This window comes from Talpa europaea (assembly GCF_964194135.1).
Source record: "Talpa europaea genome assembly, chromosome: 4".
Taxonomy (NCBI): domain Eukaryota; kingdom Metazoa; phylum Chordata; class Mammalia; order Eulipotyphla; family Talpidae; genus Talpa; species Talpa europaea.
Genome location: NC_140070.1, coordinates 95,727,749 through 95,751,598, shown reverse-complemented (window position 1 = coordinate 95,751,598; position 23,850 = coordinate 95,727,749). Strand labels below are relative to the sequence as shown.

The window sequence follows — 23,850 nt, the reverse complement described above, 5'->3', positions numbered from 1 at the left end:
CACTCACCAGGCCCTGATCCAGCCTGAGCCTCAGGCAATGAGCTTCTAGAAAGGTCACTCAGACCAAAGAGAAGGCCAAGGTGGCCTCCAGGAGACACTCACCAAACACTTGGACATTGTAGAGGATGACTGCTGCCCCTGGCTCCCCGACCCCATTATCAGCCATGCAGCGGTAGGTCCCTGAATCTTCCTCGCTGGTGGTGTCGATGAGGAGGTTGCTCAACAGAAAGCGCGTTTTGTTGTAGCCAGAGACACTGGACCCATCTTTGGCCCAAGTGACCCGTGGGGGTGGGATCCCACTGGCCACACATTCCAGGATGAGACTCTGGCCTTTGGTAACGATGATGGTCTGGGCCTCTGGGGGGTAGATGATGCGGGCAGCCTCGGCAGTGGAGCCTGCAGGGGCAGGAGGGCAGGGCAGTGTGTGAGGCCAGGGCTCCTGCAGAGGGTCCTCTCTGTCCCACCTTGGGTGGCCCAACCCCAGGAGGCGATCTCAGGGTGCGGATTTGGAATCAAACAGCTCTTCAAGGGTTTATGACCTACAGTAAGTGGGGAAAGTGGCTTAATTCCCCTGGGTCTTGGTTCCCTTTTAGGAAACAAGGAGCTCCTTCTGCAGAGAGCTGTTGTGAGGAAGAAATGAGATAATACAGTGGGGCAGCAGCATCGCCATGTTTGTATGGTTGTCGTCACTCTACAGGGGTGACTGTCAAACTAGCAAAGTGAAAGAGGAGGGGTAGACAGAGAGACAGCACAGGTGGCTTTTTCTGCTCGGCAAGTGCACTCTGAGACCGAGGACCAGATGGGAGACAAAGGCCTGACATGGCTCCCAAATGCATGGCTCAGCTCCCAAGTGGTCCACACAACACGAGCATCTCACAGGAGTGTCTTGCTGAGCTAAGTGAGACCCATGGTTTACAGATATGCATTTCTCTTATTTCGACGTTCCCAAAAGCAAATCCACTGTTTAACTGGGTGGAAGGAAGAGTGATATATATTTTTAACAATGGGGAGAAACACCCTTACTGAGGGGCCTTGGAGACCTTTAAGGACCCTGTTGACTGTGTGCAACTTTGCTTTTACTGTCATGCGGGGGCAGATCCAAGTTTTATAAGATCTGAAATTTCCATAGCTTGGGATGCCCTCTTAAAGAAAAGGAATACAAATTGAGAGGTACAAAATTAAGAAAGGGAAGGACCATTGAAGTTTTGCTTTGTTAGCTTCACAGTAAACCTGCCTCTGGAGCCATCTCTAAAACCTAACTCCAGGTAAGATGTTCCAGAGAATGCAGGCGCCTATCAGTGTTGGCAGCTAGGAGGTGCTTAGAAAGGTAGCTGTAGTTTTCCTATAAGTGGGGGAGCATGTGGGTTTCCATGCACTTTCACCAGAGGAGGGGCTGGGCACACCTGGGCAGTGCAGATGGAATACGAACCATGCAAGGCAGGCCTGGTGGTCTCACACCTGATTACAAATGCACAGGCATGTTTTCCATGCATATGTATCAGCTGCTGAGCACACATTCTATCTCAGCACACACAGCCAGCCCACCTTCCCCTGTGAAAGTAACACAGTCTGCAACAGGCAGGAGAAAGGGTGTGCCGTCCACAGTGTCCTGAAGTCATCAGCAAGCATGGCCACCCGCCAAGCCAGACAATGGCTATGTGCTGTGAAAGGCTGGCTTTCAGGAGTCTGTGGACCACCCCCCCCCCCCCCAAGACTCCTGATGTCCAACTGGCCTGAGCCTCACATCTGGCTTCCTCCTCAGGGAACACAGACCTGGAGCGAGGACTGTTGTGGCCCTGGGCTCCCCACCCTTCACAGCCTGGCTATCCCCTCCTTACGGCGCACACGCAGCCTGTCACTGGAGCCGGAGGTTTTCACTTCCTGTGTGACTGGGTTGTAGGCGGCGCACTTGTACATGCCCTCATCCTCCTGGCTGGCATTCACAATCTGGAGGTTCCCCGATGGCATGATCAAGTAGTTACCTGAGGGGAGAGCAGAGCAAAGGGAAATGGGATGTTTGGGCCCAGAATATTGCACTCAGCAGTTCCCACAAAGGCTGGGGGCAGGGGACGCAGATGGGGCAGGTAGGCAGGAGCTAGACGCTTGAATCCCAACAGGCCCAAATCAAAAATCCGTAAAACCTTGCATCATGTGGAACAAAAGTGCCAGGGAGAGAAATTAACCAACCAATCAGCTAAAAAACTAGCAGACCCACCCCTCTCCCCAAATTAATATATAGGTCTGTGGGAGGACATTTTCAAGGGCTGTATGGTAAAATGAAAGGAAGCAAAAGGATTTGGGGTCAGCCAGACCCGTATCAAGCTCTGGAACTGCAGTCCCTGTGTGACTTTAAATTAATAAACCTCTCTGATCCTCTTATTTGTAAACTGGTGGAACATATGCTGCCTCTGAGCCACTGTTAAGGATTGAGGGTCTTCGTTACACATTCGGGAGATCACTCCTGTCAGCCACAAGATGGAGGGAACTGACTTTAGAACAGCCTATTAGTCTCCATCCTGGTCACAGCTCTGAGCCACCTCACAACTGAATTTCTGAAATCAGAGAGGAATATTCTAAACCTCATGTCACTTCCCTCCCCATGAATGCCAATGAAGCCTTTCTTTACTATATTCAGGTTCTTTAAACTGTTCTTTAAACTTCTAGACACCCAGACTGTAGCCCGGAGCTCTCTGGTGGCCTGCTCTAGAAGTCACGGCATTGCTATACTCTAGGTTCCACAAGCTGGCTGATACCCTCCTGCCACTGGGCTGCTGCCGCAGGTGTGAGCTGCTTGGGCAAATGCCAGACAGGAAAGGCCCTTGGCTCTGGGACGGCTGGGCCTCCCCTATGGGCTACTGCCAGGAGAGTAAGGATGAATGCCCTCTCCTCTCAGTCTCTAGTTACTTCTGAGTGGTAGGCTTAGGGTTCACCTTTCAAAAATTAGTTTTCTGGATTTTTTACAATGAATATGCATTCCTTTCACAACCAAAAGAAATGAATGAAATTATTTTAAATTCTATAGGGTAGCTTAAAAGGTATACATTTTGAGCTACGGGGTTCAGAGAAGTTGGGACTACTTGGCATGAGTGAGGGGTCAGTTGTGGGTAGGAGCTGGCCTCATTTTGAGGGATAACCCATATCCCCACTGGCACTCCGTGGGCAAAGCTTGGCCTCCCCTCCACCAGCTGTGATGTCCACTGTGGCCTGCATGGGAAGCTGTCATGGTTGAAACAGCTGTGTTACCAGGACATTGGAGAGAGGGAAAACTGAAGTTCCACTAAAATGATTGCTCTGTTGTGTGGCGAAGAGCTCTACCTCCTACCAGGGACGCCTGAAGCTCCAGGAGAGCTGGGATGGGTGGGCAGCCTTGTGTGCTTGGTGATAGGGAGCCACCCTGTGCTGAGAGGCCCGAGCAAATGGCAGCAGCTTCCAGGGCCTCAATACATGAAGAAATTCCTCATGACAAAGTAGAGGACCCTAATAACAGTAGCCAATCCCTTGGGGATCCCACAGGGCTAAAAATCAAGCCAAAACACAGCTGACAAACATGAGGAGGATGACAGGTGTGCCTATGGGGCTTGGGAGGCAGTCTTCCCTGGTGGCCATCTTCCCTCCTGGCCTGGGCCCCTGGGTTCCTGCTTGCTCACTTACCCCTGGAGGCCTCCAGCCACTCTTGTTTGACGCTGTATCGGACCTGGGCTTTTGGGTGGCTCTCAGGAAGGTGGCAGGCAATGACTGCTGTGTTTCCCTCGTCTACTTCAATCACATGCTGCACATCTAACTTGAAGTCCTGGAGATCTGTGGAGAGAAGGCAAGATGTCAGTGGGCCTCGATGGAGGAGAGAGACAAAGCAATATTTCAGGCAGCGTGCACCTTGTGTTTTAGTCACAATGAGCAGCTGTAGCAGCTAAGCACTCACGGGGAGCTGTCATGGGGAGAGGGGTGCTGCTGTAAGTCCTCGTTGGCCTCTTGCTGGCTCTAGGAGTTATAGGATGGCCTCATCACTGCATGGGAGAGTTCAGGTTGCTATACATAAGCTGAGGTGCAGAAGGATGTAAAAATTGTCAGGTGGGGACCGTGATGCCAACCAGCCTCTTTTGTTACATCAAGACATGGGGGCAAGTTGGCCAGGCCCACTAACCAAAGTGAACCTGCTGGAAGTGGGTCCTGGTCAAAGCACAAAGGTCCTGGCACAGTTCAACTAATGGAGACTAAAGGGAGCAATGAAAGAGAATGATGATGTCTTCTCTCTAGTTCAGTCAAGAACAGCTGTCCCATCCAGGTTCTTCTCAGACATCCACAGTAAAAAGTGATAGGCCTGAGGTTCTGCTCAATTGCCAACCAATGTCAGACCAGAAGACTGACTTCTGCTACCCAAGAGCTGTACTCTGACGGCTAACCCTTTCTCCACACTGGGTGGGGTTCTGTGGACACCCTAAGCGTTTTCTAAGGTGAAGAGGAAACTTCTCAGCTTGGCTTAATGGCAGTGGGATGTGGGGGAGCAGAGGTGCTGACACCAATCTCTGACAACTTGGTGGCTGTCTCTCCTGACTTGGCTTGGTGGTAAAAGACGGGGATCTAAATTAGGAGAGGATGGAGATCCACCCAGAACAGGATATTTTCTAAACAATCCAATGGTCTGAAGAACAAAACTCTTTGCATGAACCAAATCACACTGCTGAACAAAACGGGCCATTTATATAATAAAACCACATTCAAAATTCAGTTTTCAGGATTTTAGCTGAATTTAAAGGAGTAAATAAAACTAATGAATAAGATAAGGGAGATAAAAAAAATTACCCAGATATTCTTTTTATAAAACGTACTCAAAAGCCCTGGGGGTATCCTCTCTGAATGCTGACCACACCAAATTCTGTCAACAGATACCATCAGAGTTTACTGCAGTTCCACTGCAAGATTCCACCTGCCCATGTTGTTTTTTCCACTGGAGTCCTGAAGAAGGCAACAGGACAGGTGGGCATCAGGTTTCTCACAGAAGACAAGAGATAATTATCAAAACCAAACTACTGTCACCAAAAAAGGGTCACTCAGTGAGGTCAGGAGGTTTGCCACTTAATGGAACTTTCCAGAAGCTCTCAATCAAACCAACCCAGGGAAGTCCTTAAGTTTTGACAAAAGGGTCATTGTTCCTTTGATTACACTATTACGAGTAGGGACCAAGTCTTGTTCATATATGTGTCCTCTGGACCTAATCCCAAGCCTAGCCCAAGGAGATGCTCAGCAAATGTAGAATGACTGACTGAATCATCCTGGAAGCTGGGCCCTCAAGTCAGGTATGAGATGCACATTTATGTTGCCTCTGAATGCAAAATTCTGAGCCAAGTTTGGTCTATGCCGTGTGCTCACACATAAGGGCCCAGGCACAGCACATTTCGTATGAAACCTTCTTACCTAAATGTGGCTATTTTGAAAATAGAACATTTCTTGAGAAATTACTTCTGGGTCATAGGAAAGAGATAAAGTAGATCTAATAAAAGTGGAGTAAAAAATACATGCTGTTCACAGAGTCACATGGCAAGGACAGTAACCACCTGTTTCATTTCTATCGTACCCCAGCCTGCTCTCCATGCCAGCAGGTCAACGTGAGCGCTCCTTTGGGTGGGTGCAGGACCTTCTGGGCTGTTGAGGAATCATCTACCACTATTCAGTTTTGTGTATGTGATGTCTGACCTGAACTAACATATAAATTCTTTGTGGGCAGCCTACTGGTTCTCTACTCTGCACACCAACCCCAGTGCATAGCATTCAGAACACCCAGATGAGCTCCAATCTTTGCTGAGTGGCTACATAGTTTGGAAGGCTAAGCCCAAGGCCAGGGTGTGCAACCTGTTTTTTGTACTGGCCCTGCACTTGGGACGGTTAAGCTCTGCTGGCACGATCCTGAAACTTGTGATGTTTGTCGACCAGGCACCCCACATTTTCACTTTGTATTGGGTCCCACAAATTATGTAGCTGGCTACACCTCTCAGCCAAGACACTGGGTATATTTTCTTGAGGAGAAATATACGGGCTATGGAAAAGGATGGATGATCTGTGTTCACTGTGTTCCAGATAAATATTGTGAGACGCTTTTCAAAAGACGCTTTTCTAAAGAAATGTGCCTAAACAATGCAGAGGCCTTAATTCTCCCTCAGCACTGCACCTACCAAGCCAGGAGGTCCCCACAAAACAAGCTGCAAGAGACTGTGAGCTCAGGGGCACCTACAAAATTCCTCAGTCACTGAGAGGCATGCTTTTCCATGGTCTAATAAATCTAAAACTACTCCACCAAGAGTTGTTGCATCACCCCTCCCCTCCCCCCCCCCACACCTTTCTTTACCTCATTCCAAGCAAATCTGCCCCAAGCAAGACAATATAGTTAAACCTAGTAGAAGATCATTTTACAAAAAGATGTGAACAACAGAAAGGAGTTTGGCAGCAGAATGTCATCTCCATTTCAATGGCCCTGGGCTCCTGCCCCATTGTAACTGAGCATGCGCTCCTCCTCCCTGCTCCCACCTTGCACACTGAATACAAGAAAACACTATTTCCCCTTAAGCCCCTCTTGGCTGCCTCTGCACCCTCTGCCGACTGCGACTGCTCGGCTGGAGACAGAAGGCTGTGCAGCAGGGGAGGCACGAAGCTGGGCACTGGTGGGCCATGTGACCAGACCACCCTTCTATTCTGATGCCAACATGTGCACAACAGCCCATGCAGGCAGGACCAAGGACACCCCAGCTGGGCATCCAGCTCCCCTTCCGAGGGGCCGACCAGCAGGCGAGCTTTCCTGGCTCCAGAACAAGTAAATAGCAGTTTGGTCCTGGGCCCCGTTCCCTTCCTGTGCCTCCGAAGTTTAAGCCTTAGCTGTTGCCTCACTAGACAAATACTCCCGATTTGGCTGTTAGAGCAGAAGTTGAGTTTCACTATGGGATCAAAGGCAGAGCAATGAAGTGATAAATGATAGGGAAGTCAGAGTACCTCCTTTTCTAGTGTTTTTGGGCAGGAAGGAGGCCAGCGAGGGGGTGGAGACTTCATGATCAATAACAGGCTAATCAGCCACCAGACTGTGCAGATGCAAAGAGATCTACTTGGCTGAATATGAAGGAAACCAGCCTGTTACCAGGCCCCTTTGTCTGCAAAGCTGGTTTCCTGGCGAGTCTCTGGGCTGATCAGAGTGCCTCACTGGGAATATGGGGCAGGACCCTCCGTTACAAACGGGGTTAGCAGGCCTCTTCTGCGGGATGATGGATCAGGTTTCATGGGGAAATGGTTTGACAAGACACCTGCCCTTGCCTGTTGGCCTGTGTGTTTGGGAAATCCATTAGAGGAATGTTTTTGCAGTTTTAATCCTCTTACCTTCCCTCAGACCCCTCTTTTGGATCCTCTCCTTGTGCATTCTTCCAGCTATTTTATTAACTTGCTCCCACTAATCAAATGCCAGTAGGCCCACTCTTTTTTCCTCAGCTCCCAGCAGGTCAGAAGCCCTGATCTTCGGAGCCAACTGAGTTTACTGACCTCCTTTATTTGTCACAGAACTCTGTGCTTTTTGAGAAAGCATATAACACTCCAGGCTGCACACAGACTTTTGCCTGATTCCCAACCACTCCCAACCACTCACTCTCTTAAGGGAACATGTATCTTCTGATATATCCTTTCCACAGGGCCCTCGGATACAGATGGCAGGGATTTGTTCAGACATAAATCATGTGAAGTGCTCTGTTTCCTCATCAGGCACCCACCCTCTTGGCTGAAGAAAAAAGAAGGCAAATAAAGACTTATAGAGGCATGTGGGTGTGGCTGCCATCACCAGGATCATATGTGAAATTACAAATTGACAAGTTTTATCTTGAGCTGCTTTTGAATTTCCTTCTCATCACTTTCTAGCCTTGATCCTTTATTTAATAAAAGGTTCAGGAGAGCTATGGATTAAATTACAATATTTGGTTTATGTTTATTCATTCTCATAAGACAAAATTGTCAAAAAATAATTGGAGGCTCATGCCCCTCCAATTTTCATAGACTCTCATAGACTGGGTGCACTGTAGCTCAGCAAAATGCCCCCAATGTAATCCATAAACCTAACAATCATTTTCAAGGGCTTTCCTCATTTGACCCTTTCCTCCCTAAGCCCTCCTATTGGCAGCAAAGCTCAATTCTGTTTAAGAAATCAGGTAAGACAGCACCTTTGGCTGGAGGCTGAATGCATTTACAATAGCCTCCTCTCCACGAGTTGGGCTGCATGCTAAAGATGTGCCTTCTACCCATGAGGACATTTCTCACACAGAGTCAGCCCTGTCCTCCCCTCATGCCTATTCTCAGGGATCACAGGACAAGCCTGCACTTATCTGCTGAGGTTTGGATGGGATCCACCAGATCGCGTGGGCACAGCACTGGGCTTACTTGGCAATGCTGCCAGGACGGCTCAGCAGCCTTGAGGCCATCGGCAAGTTTCTAGACTGACAGATAATTCTCCTCCTTACCCTCATGACTTCCAAGCCTCAACTTGTCCTTATGGTGGCTTACTGTGTGAATGGCTAATAGTACAAAGCATAGCTAGATTTTTCCCTAATGGGGACTCCCTGACCCCACCCTGCACCCCAGCACCTTTTCTGAAAGAGAGCAAAAAGTACAAGGAAAGTGAAGATACACAAATCTTTCTCTGGTGGAGCCTGAGCCTGTGGCTCATGGTTCACAGATGGACTTGGACATAGAGTTTGAGGAGGTAAAGCATCCTTGGCCTGGCTTCCCTGTGTCGTCTCTGGCAACGCAGGGGGCTCTCTCCTACTTTACCAGCAGGCAGAGAATCACAATGCTATTCTTGACCTCCAAGTCACCTGAGGAACCATGGCTTGGCATGACCCCAAAGTTAGCCCTCTGAAATCAAGAGCTCTGCAAGCAGAAAACCACGACAATCAGTTACAGAAGTCGAGGGGGACGCTGGAGCCCGGCGGGGCTTTCATCAGGTCAGAGCACCTGGCGCCTGGTGAATGGAGGCGGTTACTGTGGGATGGGCAAGCACCTCAGAAGCCATGCATTCTGGGTGGTGACTAAGCCTTTTACCAGCCTGGCATCCACACCACTGACGCGAAACCCAACTGTAGCCCACAAGGCTAGGCAAGATCAGCACATTCTGTAGTCAGCAGGAGACACAACATCCATTTAGCCAGCCAGGAGCTGCAAAATTGTCTATCACACCACAAAGATACAAGGAAGATAAAGACACAGTTCCTAAACACAAGGAGCCTTAATATAAGAGACAAGGCAGAGAAACACAACACCTAGCTAGGCAAGGTAAAAGAATTCATAAGAGTAGTGTTCTCAAACACAGTTCCCACTGCCCCCACTAGCCCTCTGGTCTAGGTCAGGTCACCCCGATAACTTAGAAAGGGGGCTGACAGACTGAGGGCTGCCCTCCCTTTTTAGGCCTAGAGAGCTGATAAATAAATTTGCTCTCTTTGAGAATTTTTTCTGCCTGTTCAATTTTGGCTCCAAAGAGATCTCCCGACAGCCATGGCAACATGACACGAAATTTCTCAAACACTTTCTGATGAAAGCAAGGCATGCTCCCTTTTAAGTTAAAACAGTTTCCGTGAGGGCAGGGGGAGAAAAACCTCTGCAGATGCCAAACACATTTAAGTTAAATCTTAGGTTCTCTCTTTTCCTTTGTGCAGAGGAGGGGCTTGCATCTAGATTTGAGCAGTGGGAGGAAGTGGAGGATGGAGAAGAGATTAAAAAGTGAGAGAGATAAGGGTAGCAGATCCAAGTCCAGGCAGAAGGTGGGCAGGATAGGAAAGAGGCCTAAAGGGAGGAATGTGAGAGAAGGGGGGAGAGAAAAAGAGCCTAGTTTGCAATGCGATTTAATGATTTGCAATGAACTGGTCTAATGCTTCAGGAATTTCTTGGCTTGAATCAATTAAAAATATTTTTTTAAAGAACATAAGAGAAAAAGAAATGTGATTTATTCATGAAGACAAGTCAAGGATGGGAGAGTCATGTCTCCACTGAGTCTGGCAGCCAGATGAACAGAGAAGATCTTTGCAGATCATCTCATTTATCTGACTCCAGTGCTGCTACGAGGTAGGGCTGGTTAGCACCGCTGGGGAGTTGCTTTTGGATTAGACGAAGGAATGAAATGGTTTGAAAAAATATACTGAAGAAAAAAAGATTTACTTGCCAGCAACCCACATCACACATATTTCTCTGATCAACCAAATATAAACTATAAACTTAGCAATGGGAAAATTAATGCGAATCCTGGTGGTCTGGGCTCATCAGAGCCAGAGCTGGATCCTGGCACAGTCTCTGGCAGGGCTGGCAGCCTGAACAAGGAGAGGAGAAAAAATGGAGTCCAAGTCGCTCAAGGAAGAAAGCGGGATGAGCACTTTGGCTTGGCCTTTAAGAACTGAATTCGAGGTGGGAGAGGCAGGGAGGGGCACTGCTCTAAGGCTAGTGAGGGCTACCTTAGTTACCACTTTTTCAAATTGCAGTAAGCCGTGCTGCTATGTACCATCCCCCACCCTCTCTGACAGTGTCCCATGAGGTGTCTGGTGGGATGCGCAGCCATACACACTGGCATCTTCCTTCAGTTTCCTCCAAACACCTCAATCTCTTTTATACAGCCTTTTACGTCCATCAAAATACCCTTCCTTAGATATTTGTGTCTTCAACCTGCTTACATCCTGAGTTCTTGCTTCATCCTTTATCTGCTTCCTAAAAACTTTAAATACATCAGAATTTGTTCACCTTATGCCGGCTCCCTTTGATCTTTGAGACATCACAGACATTCTATGTGAGGTCTTCCTTTCCATACATTCACAGAAGGCCTCTGTGCAAAGCAGTCAGAGATGACTGGCAGCAGTTCCCAGCCTCTAGGCAGAGACCATGGAGGAGAGGGCTAGGCAAGTGAACCCGGGATGGTAAGGATGCTGGGAAGGGAGAGCCCACTGCAGACTTGGGAAGTTGAGGGAGTTGAGAAGAGATTTCTAGAGAAGATCCTTGAACTCTTGAACACTGAGAAGGAATTTGTTAATACAAGGAAGGTGAGGACTTTGGCGGGGGGGGGGGGGGGGGGGGGGGGGGGGGGGGAGAATAAAAGAGGTTGCAGGCAAAGAGATCCAAATCAGGGGGGAAATGCAAAATGAGCTGAGGAAAGTGCAGAGTTTGTTAGGTCTAGCGTGAGTGATGTCAGGAAAATGGATGGGAAGTGGGGTTAGATTGGTCTTAAGTATCACACTACAGGCTGTTTTTTCCTGTGGTTCCTGGAGTCTTCAAATGTTTTTAAGTAGCAGAGACGCACAATCACTCCACACTAAGCACACACAGAAAAAAGAAATGCTTTTTGCCTCAGCAAGTTTTGTTTTAGCTTTTGCTTACATTTTTTTTCTCACCATGAAATGATAATCCTTTATCCTGGACGTGAACATTTTGTACCATTTGCAGGAGTGGCTCACTGTTCTATAGCTTCCGGGGTTACTATCGGATTCCAAAAATGGATGAAAATCTAAAACCAGGTCAAGTAGAAATCTCTAAGCTTTTCCACACACAAGAAAGTGGGAGTGAAGGAACTCACTTGCTCTGTTGATACTTCCTTTTTCATTTTAAAGGAACCCCCTTGCATCACAGGGTTTCAGTCATTTCACACAAGCTCGTCAATCTGGCCTCATCTTCTGTGCCAAAGGTTTCTCAAGGTCTGGTCCGGCTCATCGAGGCTTAACCCACTACGTGATCCTCCCCTTTTCTCTCAGTTTAGAAAACAGACCTAGGACTTTATTTAGCATGAGGTTGTGATGGAGGTGAGGGGCAGAACAGGTTAGTTCCACATACATCCTTCGTAGAACATGTGCCATAGGTGTGAGGTCTTATTTGGTCAACAGTGACCACTGTGAAGTGGAGAATTTGAACCCTGGCTTTTTGGGGCTGATGGCTGCTGCCAAAATGCACTGCAGGAGCCAGAGCACATTTCTGTCTGGGTCCTTCTGTCAAGCCTGATAGGATTAGTTTTGCCAAAATCATTTGACGATTTCACCAGAATATCAAGGAAATTCTTGTGAGGTAAGAGATTTCTGCTTGTATCTAGTAGAAAACAGAAAGGGTTAATATGACTTTAGCCTACAGCTATAAGGTATTCCTTATTCATTTTCTTTCAGATATTCAATGTTTAGCACCTTCTGGGTCTAAGCTATCTTTCAATAATTTTCTTGTCCAACTGGCAAAGGAAAACTTACAACATAAGCAAGCAAATTTCAAGCTCCATTTCCAACTCTGTACCCCCATGTGGAGCTGTCGCTCTCTTTCAGGGACAGGCAGACTCAAAGTCTGCCAGGTATCTTCAGCCCCAGCTTTCAGACAGATTTCCTTTTCTCCTGGGGCAGCTCAGGAAGCCACCTGTGTTTTCTTTCCTCCCCCAACTCTTCTGCCTGTGCCACCCCTCCATCCTAAAGTAAAGGGCTTGTGCAGGATTCCATGAGACATCTAAGCCAACAACAAATGTTTTTCCAATTTGGAGTGAGTGGTTTCTTCTTGTTTTGTCAAGGAGTCACTGGCTGGCGCAACGAGATTGAGTGATGTTGGAAACACACACACACACACACACACACACTCTCTGTGTGTGTGTGTGTGTTTCCTTTCTTAATCACAAAACTTACATTCCCCAAGGGAAGAGAGATGAGAAACAGTGAGAAATGGGGGAGGACCAGTGGGATGGGATGACGAGAGAGAGACAGTCATCTGGAGGCTAGATTCGGGCTGTGACTGAATTCACCATGGAAATAGCTCACTATGGACAGTAAAATCCCTGTGGAAAAATCTGCACCATCCTGGAAACTGTACTGGCTTAGTTCTACGCACACAGTGCTAGGGGCCATATGGAGCTGTGGAAGGTCTGAGAAAAGTATGTGAGGGCTCAGAACAATTCTAAATAAAGGCTGTCCCACCCATGTTCTTCAAGGCTTGACTCTTGACCCTCCCTCAATCCTCTGACAGTGAAATGAATCACTGTTAGCCCAAACCCCCACTAAAATCTATTTACATCTCAGGCAGCTCATGGTCTGGCTGGCTTTACGGCTAACATGTTACTGTAGCCCATCTTCTCCATCAGACTAAGATCCTCACCAAATGTACTAGGTCATACTATACTCTCTGTTCCCATACTATACTCTCTGGAAAATTCTAAACACCCCCCAATTCTCAGGATACCAATTTCCAAAACATCTCAGTACTGGAGAATGGATGGATGGCTCGTTCCCTAGTGGAATCCACCAATCCCAGCCTGCTGGCTTGCCCTGCGGATTTTGGACTTACCAGCTCCACAGTCACGTGAGCCAGTTCTTCAGCATAAATCTCTCTTCCCCCTTCCTCTCTCTCTCTCTCTCTCTCTCTCCCTCTCCCCCTCTCATTCTCTTTTCCTCTTCCTCTCTTTTTATTTATAGATATTTCTGGTTCTCTGGAGAATGCTGACTAAAACAGGCATAAAAGAATCTAGAATTATTTTAAGAATCACCTACCAGGGTCCTTAATGGTTTATACTAATTTAGAGAACTAGTGTAGATGGGAGGCTGGAAGACCTCAATAATTTGTGTCTGATGGGAATCAGAGTTGGGGGGAGCTAAACAAAAGGACATAGGCTTCTGTCTGTGGACTTCAACACAGGTCCAGGGTATTCTCAACCTGCCAGCGTAAACCAACCAATTCTTCCACTTTTTGAAAGAACAAGGACCACTGAGCCCAATACAAAGTGTAACACCATGGGCTACTTGCACAGATGGCCAGGAGGTAGGATTCCCTGTATAGAGGGAACTAAGAAAGTCGCAGGAAATGGGTCAGTTCTTTCTTCCCAATAAGCTAGTGCTCTCTCTGGTGGCTTTCGCAAGGATTGGGAGCTTTGCCACTGCTTGGACTCCCTCCTTCTGGGGGCAGGTCCCAGTATGGAACTGGGCAGCACAAGGCTGGACACCAGCCCCAGAGCCTCCTGCAAGGGGATGCACACAAATGTGTGTTGCCCAAATGCGTGAAAGAATAAAGTCTAGAATTTATAAAATGCTTTCAAATATTACTATCACATATTCTCTCATTTGAACCTCAAGAAAACAAAACCAAACCCCCATGAGACTGATGATGTCATTATCACTGTGCTCATCTCACAGTTGTGGAATCAGAGATTAAAGGACTTGCACAAAGACACATAACTCTTAAAGTGGCAGAGTTAAAATGTAAACCCAGGATGTTTTTTCTTCAGCTTCTTGATTTTTTTCAGTTTGGCTTTTCATTTTATTCATGGGTTAGATTCTGATAACAAAGGGCCCCTGTCACCTTGTGACCTTTCCTTCAAGTCACAGTCAGGGAGACAGCTGCCTAAGGGGAACTCCTTCCCTTCCTGTCAGCTACATCCCCTCCTGATCTCTGAAGCCAAAGAGAATGATCCTGGAGTGGGAGCCTGGTCTCAGAGCTTAAAGGCCTACGGCAGGTTGCATAGCCAGTCTCAATGAAGCCACCATCAACATAAGACTTCACATTAATTTGAGGACTAAATATCCCAGATAGACTTATTACCCAGTTACTGCCTATTTTATTTCCAACTATGACTGATAGGTTAATTGGGAGGAATAAAGAATAAAAAATAGAAAAAACAAGTGGAAGAATTGTGCCTTCATTTGTTTGGATGGAGATGGAGAGGTCAGGGATAGCTGGCAGCTCCCACGTCATATGCTGGCGCTGATGATCTGGGTGTGATCACTCACTGTGCTGTGTTGAGAGCAAGTCTAAGCTGAACTGGGCTCTAGGACGGATATGAGGTCAACTGGCAACAATCTGCTGTTGGCTCAGCAGCACACAGTAGGAACAAATGTTTGAGCCACAGAGTGGCTCAACCCAGGTTGGTCTTCTGGTGTAAGATTGTAAAAAGAGGAAGAAGGAAAATCAGTTAAATGTATTTCAAAAAGCATGAATTAGAGACAAAAGAGCCTGAAGTGAGGGAGTAGCAACAAGAGAGATTTACCATAAAGTTTAGGTGAAGTAGTAACTAGTAGTGAAGGTGGTAACTAGCCACCCGGCAGGGACAATCCGGAATAAGGTGTGGGAGCGCACAAGGGAGATTCTGCAGGTGGTTCCATTTTGTGTGAAGACCAGAAGCAGACACCACCAGGTAGGGGAGAAGTCCAAGTGCCCGCCCAGCCCCCAACATCAGAGTAGAAGGGATCTGGACTGGGAAAGCCCTTCTGCTAGAGACTGCCTCCACAGCCCTGAATCCTCAAGCCTGTTCCTGGGCCCGTCACTGAAAGCTCCAGTGATGTCTAGGAGTTCACTAAGAGCAGGGGGCGGGGCACCTTGCCAGGTGAACCAAACAGCAACTGCTTTGTCTGGGGATGAATATCTGATCAAGCACAGAAGAGGCCAGAGGAAAAGGAAGCCTTAAATGCTGAGTGTGTGGTTGTGCGTGCGTGCGCGCACACCAGCACACCCCTGCCCAGCCTAGCCTCTAAATGCAGACCATACCTTCCATAATCCCTTCTCTCACTCAGCCTCTCTAGTACATCAGCCAAGCAGCAAAACACAGCCTCCATTCTGCTCAGGAATGTGCTCTTGGAAACTTAATCTAACTGCTGAGACTGGGCCAAATCCCCCATGGCATTAACCCAAAGACAGCACCCCTCTCTCCAGCCCTCCCCTTTTCCCCATCCCCCTACCACCTCCTCCAAATTTGGGAGACTACAGTTACACTCCACCAACTCCCTTTCTCCATGACACAAGCCTACCCCCCTCCCCCACTAAACTAGCTCTCTTGATTTCCAGCATTTCTCTGGCCTTCTACTCAGGCCCAAACATTTCACTTCTGATTCATGTCTAAATGACAGGCCAATAGTTCTTGGCTTTCAAACAAGACTCACTGGGCTTCTGCACAAGCCCCTTCTTCTCTTACTGTGCCTCTTGGGTTGCAACCAAACCGTTCCCTTTGTCCTCACTGCCAACTGCAGAGCCCTTCAAGCAGCACAGAAAGAAGTGGCCAGGAATTCTTTTTTTTAAATAAAGGCCATAAATTTTCTCTTCTCACAGATATACCTTGAAGTAGAAGGCAGGCCCCAAAATAAATCTGCCACTCCCCAACTCTCCCTTCCTCCAAACAATAAAAGGTTCAGCCCGGCTCCTAATGTAGCCAAATGAATGGTTATGAAGGTCTTTTGCATCTTCACAGACATGTGCTGACCATTTGCAGATGAAATCTCAGTCCTTGATGAGCAGCATTATCCTTGGAAGGCACAGAGGTTACCGAAATGCACATCTCTTTATAATAATAAATGTTTGGAAACCAACAAATTGCCCAGCAATAGGAAAAGGGTTCAGCCCATTATGGCACAGTCATTCAGGGGATGTTCTGGAGCCATCAGTAATTGTGATCATGCTGGGGGGGGGGGGGGGCGGGAGGCTGGGGACAGATGAGGATGGGGCGTGAGGGAATCTGCTGGGGCAATGGCTGCATGGTGTATACAAATGAACAATGCGTGTTTGTACACTTAGGATCAGCACACTTTGTGCATCTCAGCTGCATTTTGTACTCAATAAAAAAAAGCAAATTTTCATCATATGACCAATGGAAAATGCTTATCCTACAATGTCAAGTGGGAGAAAGAAGGTGAGAAACTATATATTCAGTAGTATCATTAAATAGTTTAAATGTACGGTTGTGGTAAGAGACAGGGAGCATGTATTCCAAAACGATGATGGTTGTGTGAGGATGGTGGACGTATTAGGGGAGGAATTGTTTTCTATGTAACCTGCACTTTCTGTAATGCAATTTTAATTATCATTTAAAAATAGAAGAGAGGAGTATGATGGTGGGAAGTATATTTCTGACCTCTGACCTCATGACTTCTTGTTAAGGTGAGACGTCCTCCTGCCCTCCCTCCCACCCCACATGCACAGCTGGAGGGGGGGAGTGGCGGATGGCAGGGTGGCCTGTGCCTGTCCCCCTCACAGGCTCACAGCCTGTTCCCCAGAGGCCTGGCACTCAGATTCAATGAGTGCTCCATGTCACAAAGAAAGCAGCTCCCACTGTGTGGGACCTACAAAATATAGCCCAGGTTTGGCCTGGCCGCCCAGAGAGGTAACTGGGGGCCCACAATGCCTTCTTCCCTTCTCTAAAACAAAAACTGTTTCTTAAGAGAAGAGGAATATTGCTAGAGATCTCTGTCCTGTCCTCCCAGGACTGACGCCCCTCCAGGGGCCTCAGAACCAGAGGGCAGGGAAGGGTTTTTTCTCTCTTGCTTGTCCACTTCCCCTTTTCTCCCACTACTCTCCTTCCAGGACTCTCGCCTCACACACCCCAGGGCCCCAGCGGACAGAGGAGCATTGCAGAAGTCTGCTGTCTGAGGCGTGACCTGTTACAAAAGGACCCCAGGCTCCTGGAGCCACATGAGCCACACTCGGGCTGAAGACAGCAAGGAAGCTATGCTACGTCGCAAGGGAGCATGCTCCACAGTGTCATCCTCCAAAGGTAAGCTTTGCTTTCAGTAAGCTTCTCTCCTCCCTATATTCTGGCTCAGAAAAGGGGAGGCATCTTAGTCCTTCCTGGCTATAGGCTCAGGCTGATCTGCAGCCTTCTGAAGTTAATTTAATCAGTCTCATTTCCCACCCGTACAGTGGGTAGAAACTGGATTGTGGGGGCCTCCCCGGTGGCGCAGTGGTTGAGCGCTGGGTTGCGAAGCTGCTGGCAACCTCTGCGGTGCCGGTTCGATCCCCGGCTGCTCCCCGGCCACCTGAGGAGGGTCCCACATGGCGCGCAGACCTCTCCTGCCGCCCGCTGCTCCCCTCAGCAGTGTACTTCCGTCCTTCTGCCTGCTCTGCTCCCCGCTCTGGCTCTGGTGAATTCTCTCACCCTCCCGCGCTTCTGACTGTACCCAGTGCTTGTATAAACAAAACAAACAAACAAACAAATAAAAATAAAACATGCCTCTATTAAAAAAAAAAAAAAAAGAAAGAAACTGGATTGTGAGTGTACTGGACCCAGGACCACAGTGTGCCCATGTGGTCATTACATATCAGACCAGTGTGATGTATTCTCCCAGCATGGTCCTTGGATCAAACTATTCTCTCATCTCTTCCTTAATCCTCTCTCTCTTTTTCTCTCTCTGTCACAGTTTCTTTTTCATTGTGTTCTGTCTATACCCTGGGCATTTGGAACACCCTTGCCGAGTGATAGGAGTGATAGGCCCCTTGCAGAGTGATAGGAGGCAGAGTGTGGGATGGGCAGGCTCTGCCCACATCCCTATGAATGTACCCACTGGGAGGATGGGCAATGGGGGCTGTGGGAAGGCATGAGCACTTGGCCCAAGCACACCTAAGCCTCAGAGTGACTGAGTAGAATGGGGCTGGCTGCCCCAGCTCTGGTGCCCACAGAATGGACACAACCTCAGCAAGAGCATTGACCCTTCTGCTCTTTCTAGATATCCCTCCAGATACTGTCCCTGCTCAGAGAGCAGCTTCCCAAGGCACCGTGGTCCACACCACTGGGGATTATTGGGGCAGCTACTGTTCTGATTTTGAATTTCAGTTTTTAAGGTCCCTCTTCTGGTAAGACTAATGACAGGGTATGAATGGTGGGGGCACGAAAGAAAATGGAAGTGAGGCAGAGAGACAGCACCACGGCAGAGAAACAAAGTTGTGTACTCACTGGCTAGTGTCACAGTGGCTGGCACGCTGGCCACAGCCCCGGCAGGCATCCGGGCCACACACTGGTACCTGCCCACCGTGTGGTTGTTGAGGGCAGTGATGACGAGGGTCCCATGGGTGATGAGGATGCCCAGAGGCTCCGCAGAACCGTTCAGCTCCTTCCCATTGAGGCGCCAGGTGGTGTCCATCCAGGGGGGATCCACCACACAGCCCAGGATCACAGTGCCGCCGAGCTTCTGGACAGTGGATGGAGGCTGGACAGTAACCTGAGGGACCTCATCTGGAGAAGGATGGGGATGCATCAATGAAGTAACCTCCAGGGAACCAACCACATGACCTTTTTATTTTTATTTTAATTTAAATAATTATTTTATTTCATATAATTCTTACATCATTTTTTCATTTTTGCACAATGTATGCATTTTCATTTGGGGCATATTCCCCATATAACTGCACCCCCCCCCTTTTTTGACCCTAGTCCTTCCTCTCCCCTCTCCCCATAGTGTGTCTCTGATTTATAGTTGCTTGTTGATTTTGATTTTCACTTTGTATTAATTAGTCTTTTTCCTGGTCTCTTATTTAAGTTTTCTAAATTCCTGCTATGAGTGAGACCTGTATTTTTCTTTTTCTTTCTGACTTATTTCGCTGAGCATGATCCCTTCTAGCTCCATCCATGTTGCTGCAAACTGCATGCATTTATCTTTTTTGATTGCTGAGTAATATTCCATTGTGTATATGTACCACAACTTCTTGATCCAGTCATCTATTTTTGGGCATTTGGGTTGTTTCCATAGGTTAGCTATTGTAAATAGTGCTGCTATAAACATAGGGATGCAGATGCCCTTTGGAATTAATGTTTCTGTGTCATTTGGGTAAATACCTAGGAGTGGAATTGCTGGATCATATGGAAACTCTATCTGTAGTAGCTCACATGACCTTTTTAGAATCATAACACCCAGGCAGCCTGTCAGCTGGGCAACCCTGAGCTGATCTGTCTCTGAGAACTCTGTTCTTGGGCCCATTCTCAACGGCCCTACTTCCTGGCAAGGAGGTGAGAGCAGCAATGTGGTGCAGAGGCAGGTGCGCAGGCTTGGGAGCCGGACAGACTTGGGTCTGAATGCCAGCATTTCTGTTCTGAGCCATGCAACTTCAGCCTTTTTGAGTCTTAGTCTCTTATCCGTAAAATGGAGCTAGTAATATTTGTCTCACAGGGTTGTTATGAAGCTCACAAATAATCATGTAAACTGCTTGCCACGATCTCATATAGCAAATGCTCCCCAAAAGGCAGTTATTATCACTTCCCTGTCCTCCTCCCCCTCCCTCTGGTTTATATTTGAAATGTTGAAAATATAAAAATACAACCAACATAATGCTGTAGAGATCATTTCTCATCTTATGCTATTGAGCAGGTCCCTGGAGGCCAGTGGGAATGAAGTGCTCTTTCAAATCGTTACTGCAAAATGCTAATGCTTTCATCTGGCATTGGAAGTAAAGTGATCTTCCGAGAGGGGCAAGGCAGAGAGAGGGAAGGACAGCACTCACCTAAGTCAGCAAAGCAGCCTGTTGTGGCTAAGAGCAGCCAGGCAAGTGTCACCTCAGGCCTCTTTGTTCTCCAAAGTGCCATCATCCCATGCAGCATGGCTGTCACAGAAGGTCCAAAGTCCCATAAGCCACCAGTCACTTAAAATGATACCGAAATCCCCGGCAACACTCTGTTGTGAGAAAGAGAGAAAGGGCCATGGTGAGAATTCCTGGCAGCCCCCCGAGTGAGCATAGGGCCAACTGCCGCCCCTGCCTCCATCACTTATGCAGGTGATATTCAACGTGTGGATCTGCCCGTGAAGCTGGAAGATCAAAGATCATGCTCATGATATTCCTCTTGTAACAGAAGTTTCTTTGAAGTTGTCTCCTTGAGCTAGAAGGTGATTTGGTTTGGGTAAGAGTGCTAGGGCCCTGCCCCATGCATTGATAAAGTTGAGGGCGCAGGACAGAAAGGCTGAGGCTGCAGCCAGGGCCCAGGCTCTGGAAGTGAATAGCTAGCATGGATGTTGGAAGAATGAAACTGTCATCGCCATTTGCTTCCAGAGTGCCAGCTGCTCATGGCCCCATGGCACTCCATGCAGCCAGAACGGATCTGTGGCTGACTCTCATGCACTAATGGCAGACTGAACCCCTCACTCAGGGAGACATTAGATAATGAGTCCTAAAGACTCAGGAACTCATAAAAGATCTGTTTTGATTCACCCCTGCTCTATGCATACATCCCTGTGAATTCTCCTTGAGTTCTGCACTAAGCGACCTGCCCAGCTTGTCTGTAACCTCTACTCCCCAAGCGCACACAGACCAATGGCACACATGAGCCATGGCCCCTCACCTTCTCAAGTGCATGTCTTATTTCTACACCATTCATCGGCTTCCACAGCTCTCTGTGCCTGGTGCTGGAATTCTGTTTTCCATTTCAATACCATCTATGTTCTTGATGATTGCCTGGGCTGCACCTCCACCCTGGAACAACATTCTTTTGGGTTCTAGACTGCATTGCAATGCCAGTCACCTGGTGATGCCTCTCATCTCTCAGCCACCTCTTACAGTTTGCCAGGAACTTCACTCTTCCCCTTGCATTGTATTATTTCCACATGCCACCCTTAAGCAATGGCCCTAAAAACATTCATCAAAACCACATGGAGGCAACTGCAACTGTACATTCTTTTTTTTTTTTTAAGATTTATTTTATTTATACAAGAGCTGGGGTACAGGCCAGATGCGCAGGAGGGTAAGAGGATTCACCAGAGACAGAGCGGGGAACAGAACAGGCAGACTGAGTGAAATACAGTGCTGAGGGGGGTAGCGGGCGAGACAGAGAGGTCTGCTGTGCCATGTGGGATTCTTGCTGGCTGGCCAGGATCAAACCCGCGCTGCAGAGGCTGCAGACAGCTTCACAGTGCGGTGCTCAACCGCCAGCGCCACCAGGGAGGCCAGGCAACTGTACATTCTAACACACACCACTGTGACAGCCTAAACCATGGTCATGCTTCCATGCTTTCCACTGCTATACTAGTCCAATAAGAAAACCAGGTGCATCAATATTTTTACAAGGCAAGGAGACAAGAATGACCTTTAGATAATGTTGAAGGCAGTTGGCAAATGATCTGGACCATGGACATACCCTTCTTGAATCATGCACATATGGCAGTATTAATAGTAAAATGCTAATTCTTCTGGCCCAGTTTATCTAACCAGCGACTCTCTAAGAGTTACAGTCCCCACTGAGAAATCAGGAGCAGTAAGCTGCCCGACTATTGCACTGTCTGTAATAAGAGTCCATCTTCTGCCTGTCAACCTCTCCGCTCTCCTGGCCTGGGATGCTCAAGGCTGGGACACAAGGTTCTTACTCTGTGCGAGGACCTGCTTGAGATTTGCATAAACCTTTCCCTTCTGTTGATCCCTTTGGCCCTCAGCTTTCCACTTGGCTACTGAGGGAGTCGAGAATGCCAGGCTCACTCTGCCTGACAATCACCCCTCCAGACCAGCTATAGGACCCCAGCCCCACACTGAGGTTCAGAATGTTTTCCAGGAGAGAGTGCTTTCCCCTGTATTTTTATTCCCTTCCTTTGCCCTGTGTCTTCAATATCAGAGGACCTCTAAGACTCCCTCACCGCTCTGGGAAAGGACAAGAGATACTGTCTTTTTATTAATTTTTTTTATGTTGCCCACAGTTCTCCCGCCACCATATCACCCGTGAACCATCACCATATGCCCTTGTGTTCATCCTGCACACACCTAATGCCGTTCCCCCCACCCCCGGCTATGTTGCATGCCTCAGTTCTATGGTCAGCTTGCCAGTTTTTACTTTTTCTTGACCTTTTGTTTGGTTTCTCTATATTCCACATATAAGTGAAATCATCCGGTATTTATGTTTCTTTCTGACTAATTTCGGCTAGCAAATCCCCTCCAACTCCATCCATGCTGCCACAAATGGCATGAATTTGACTTTTTTTGATGGCTGAGTCATATTCCATTGTATAAATATACCACAACTTTTTCATCCATTCATCTATTTTGGGACATTTGGGTTTTTCCATATTTTGGCTATTGTAAATAGTGCTGCAATAAACATGGAGTGCAGGTTTCCTTTCAAATTAGTGTTTTTGTGTCCTGTGGGTAGATACCTAAGAGTAGAATTGCTGAATCATATGGTAGATCCATTTTTAGTGTTCTGAGGAACTTTCACACAGCTTTCCATAGTGGTTGGACCAGTTTACATCCCCACCAGCAGTGTAAGAGGGTTCCTTTATCTCCACATCCTTCCTAGCATTTGTTATTTCTTTTCTTAATGTGGTACAGTCTTACTGGAGGCGGTATCTCATTGTGGTTTTGATTTGCACTTCCCTAATAACTAGTCATGTTGAACATTTTTTTCATATACCCCTTGGTCATTTTCATTTATTCTTTGGAGCGGTGTCTTTTTCTGACAATTTTGTGACTGGATTGCTTGCTTTGTTTTTGTTGAGTTGTGTAAACTTTTTGTAGAACTTTGCTATTAGTCCCTTATCTGTCGTATGGTGTACAAATATTTTCTCCTATTCGATGGGATGACTATTTGTTTTGATTTTTGTCTCTTGCCATACAGAAGCTTTTTAGTTTGATATAGTCCTAGCTGTTTTCTCCTTTGTTTTCCTTGCTTCTAGAGAAGGATTCTCAAAGATGTTTCTGAGGTTAATATCATGGAGTGTTTTGCCTGTTTTTTCTACTATATACTTTACGGTGTCAGGTCTTACATTCGAGTATTTTATCCATTTTGAGTTGACTTTGCATATGGTGTGAGATAGCAGTCTAGTTGCATTTTTTCTTTTTGTATGTTGCAGTCCAATTATTTATTGAAGAGGCTTTCCTTGTTCCAGTGTATATTCTTTTCTCCTTTGTTGTAGATTAGTTGACTATATATGTGTGGTTTTATTTTTGGGTTTTCAATTCAATTCCATTGGTCTGTGTGTCTATTTTTATCCCAATACCATGCTGCTTATAATGGCTTGGTTGCACAGTTTGACGTCTGGGTGTGTAATGCCTCCATCCTGCCCCCTTTCAGTCAGGAGAACTTTCACTATTTGGGATTTTTTGTGGTTCTCTCTGAATTTCAGTAATATTTGTTCTATTTCTTTGAAGAATGCCATTGAGATTTTTATTTTTTTA

The 23,850-nt window shown here is 47.3% G+C and overlaps 1 protein-coding gene across 3 annotated transcripts in view; it reads right to left on the bottom strand.

Annotated features, from left to right (window-relative positions):
- Positions 1 to 20,344, bottom strand: part of BOC (BOC cell adhesion associated, oncogene regulated) — a gene marked incomplete at its 3' end in the record, with an annotated part of 33,875 nt that extends 13,531 nt beyond the window's left edge. For all 3 annotated transcript variants that reach the window (XM_084232334.1, XM_084232335.1, XM_084232336.1), the window contains exons 1-5: positions 20,203 to 20,344; positions 18,662 to 18,940; positions 3,652 to 3,798; positions 1,839 to 1,982; positions 103 to 396 (exon numbers count right to left, since the gene is read on the bottom strand). In XM_084232334.1, the coding sequence (XP_084088460.1) occupies positions 103 to 396; positions 1,839 to 1,982; positions 3,652 to 3,798; positions 18,662 to 18,940; positions 20,203 to 20,299 (961 nt within the window). In that variant the 5' untranslated portion in view covers positions 20,300 to 20,344. The remainder of the gene's footprint in view (positions 1 to 102; positions 397 to 1,838; positions 1,983 to 3,651; positions 3,799 to 18,661; positions 18,941 to 20,202) is intronic.
- Between the last annotated feature and the right edge of the window lie 3,506 nt (positions 20,345 to 23,850).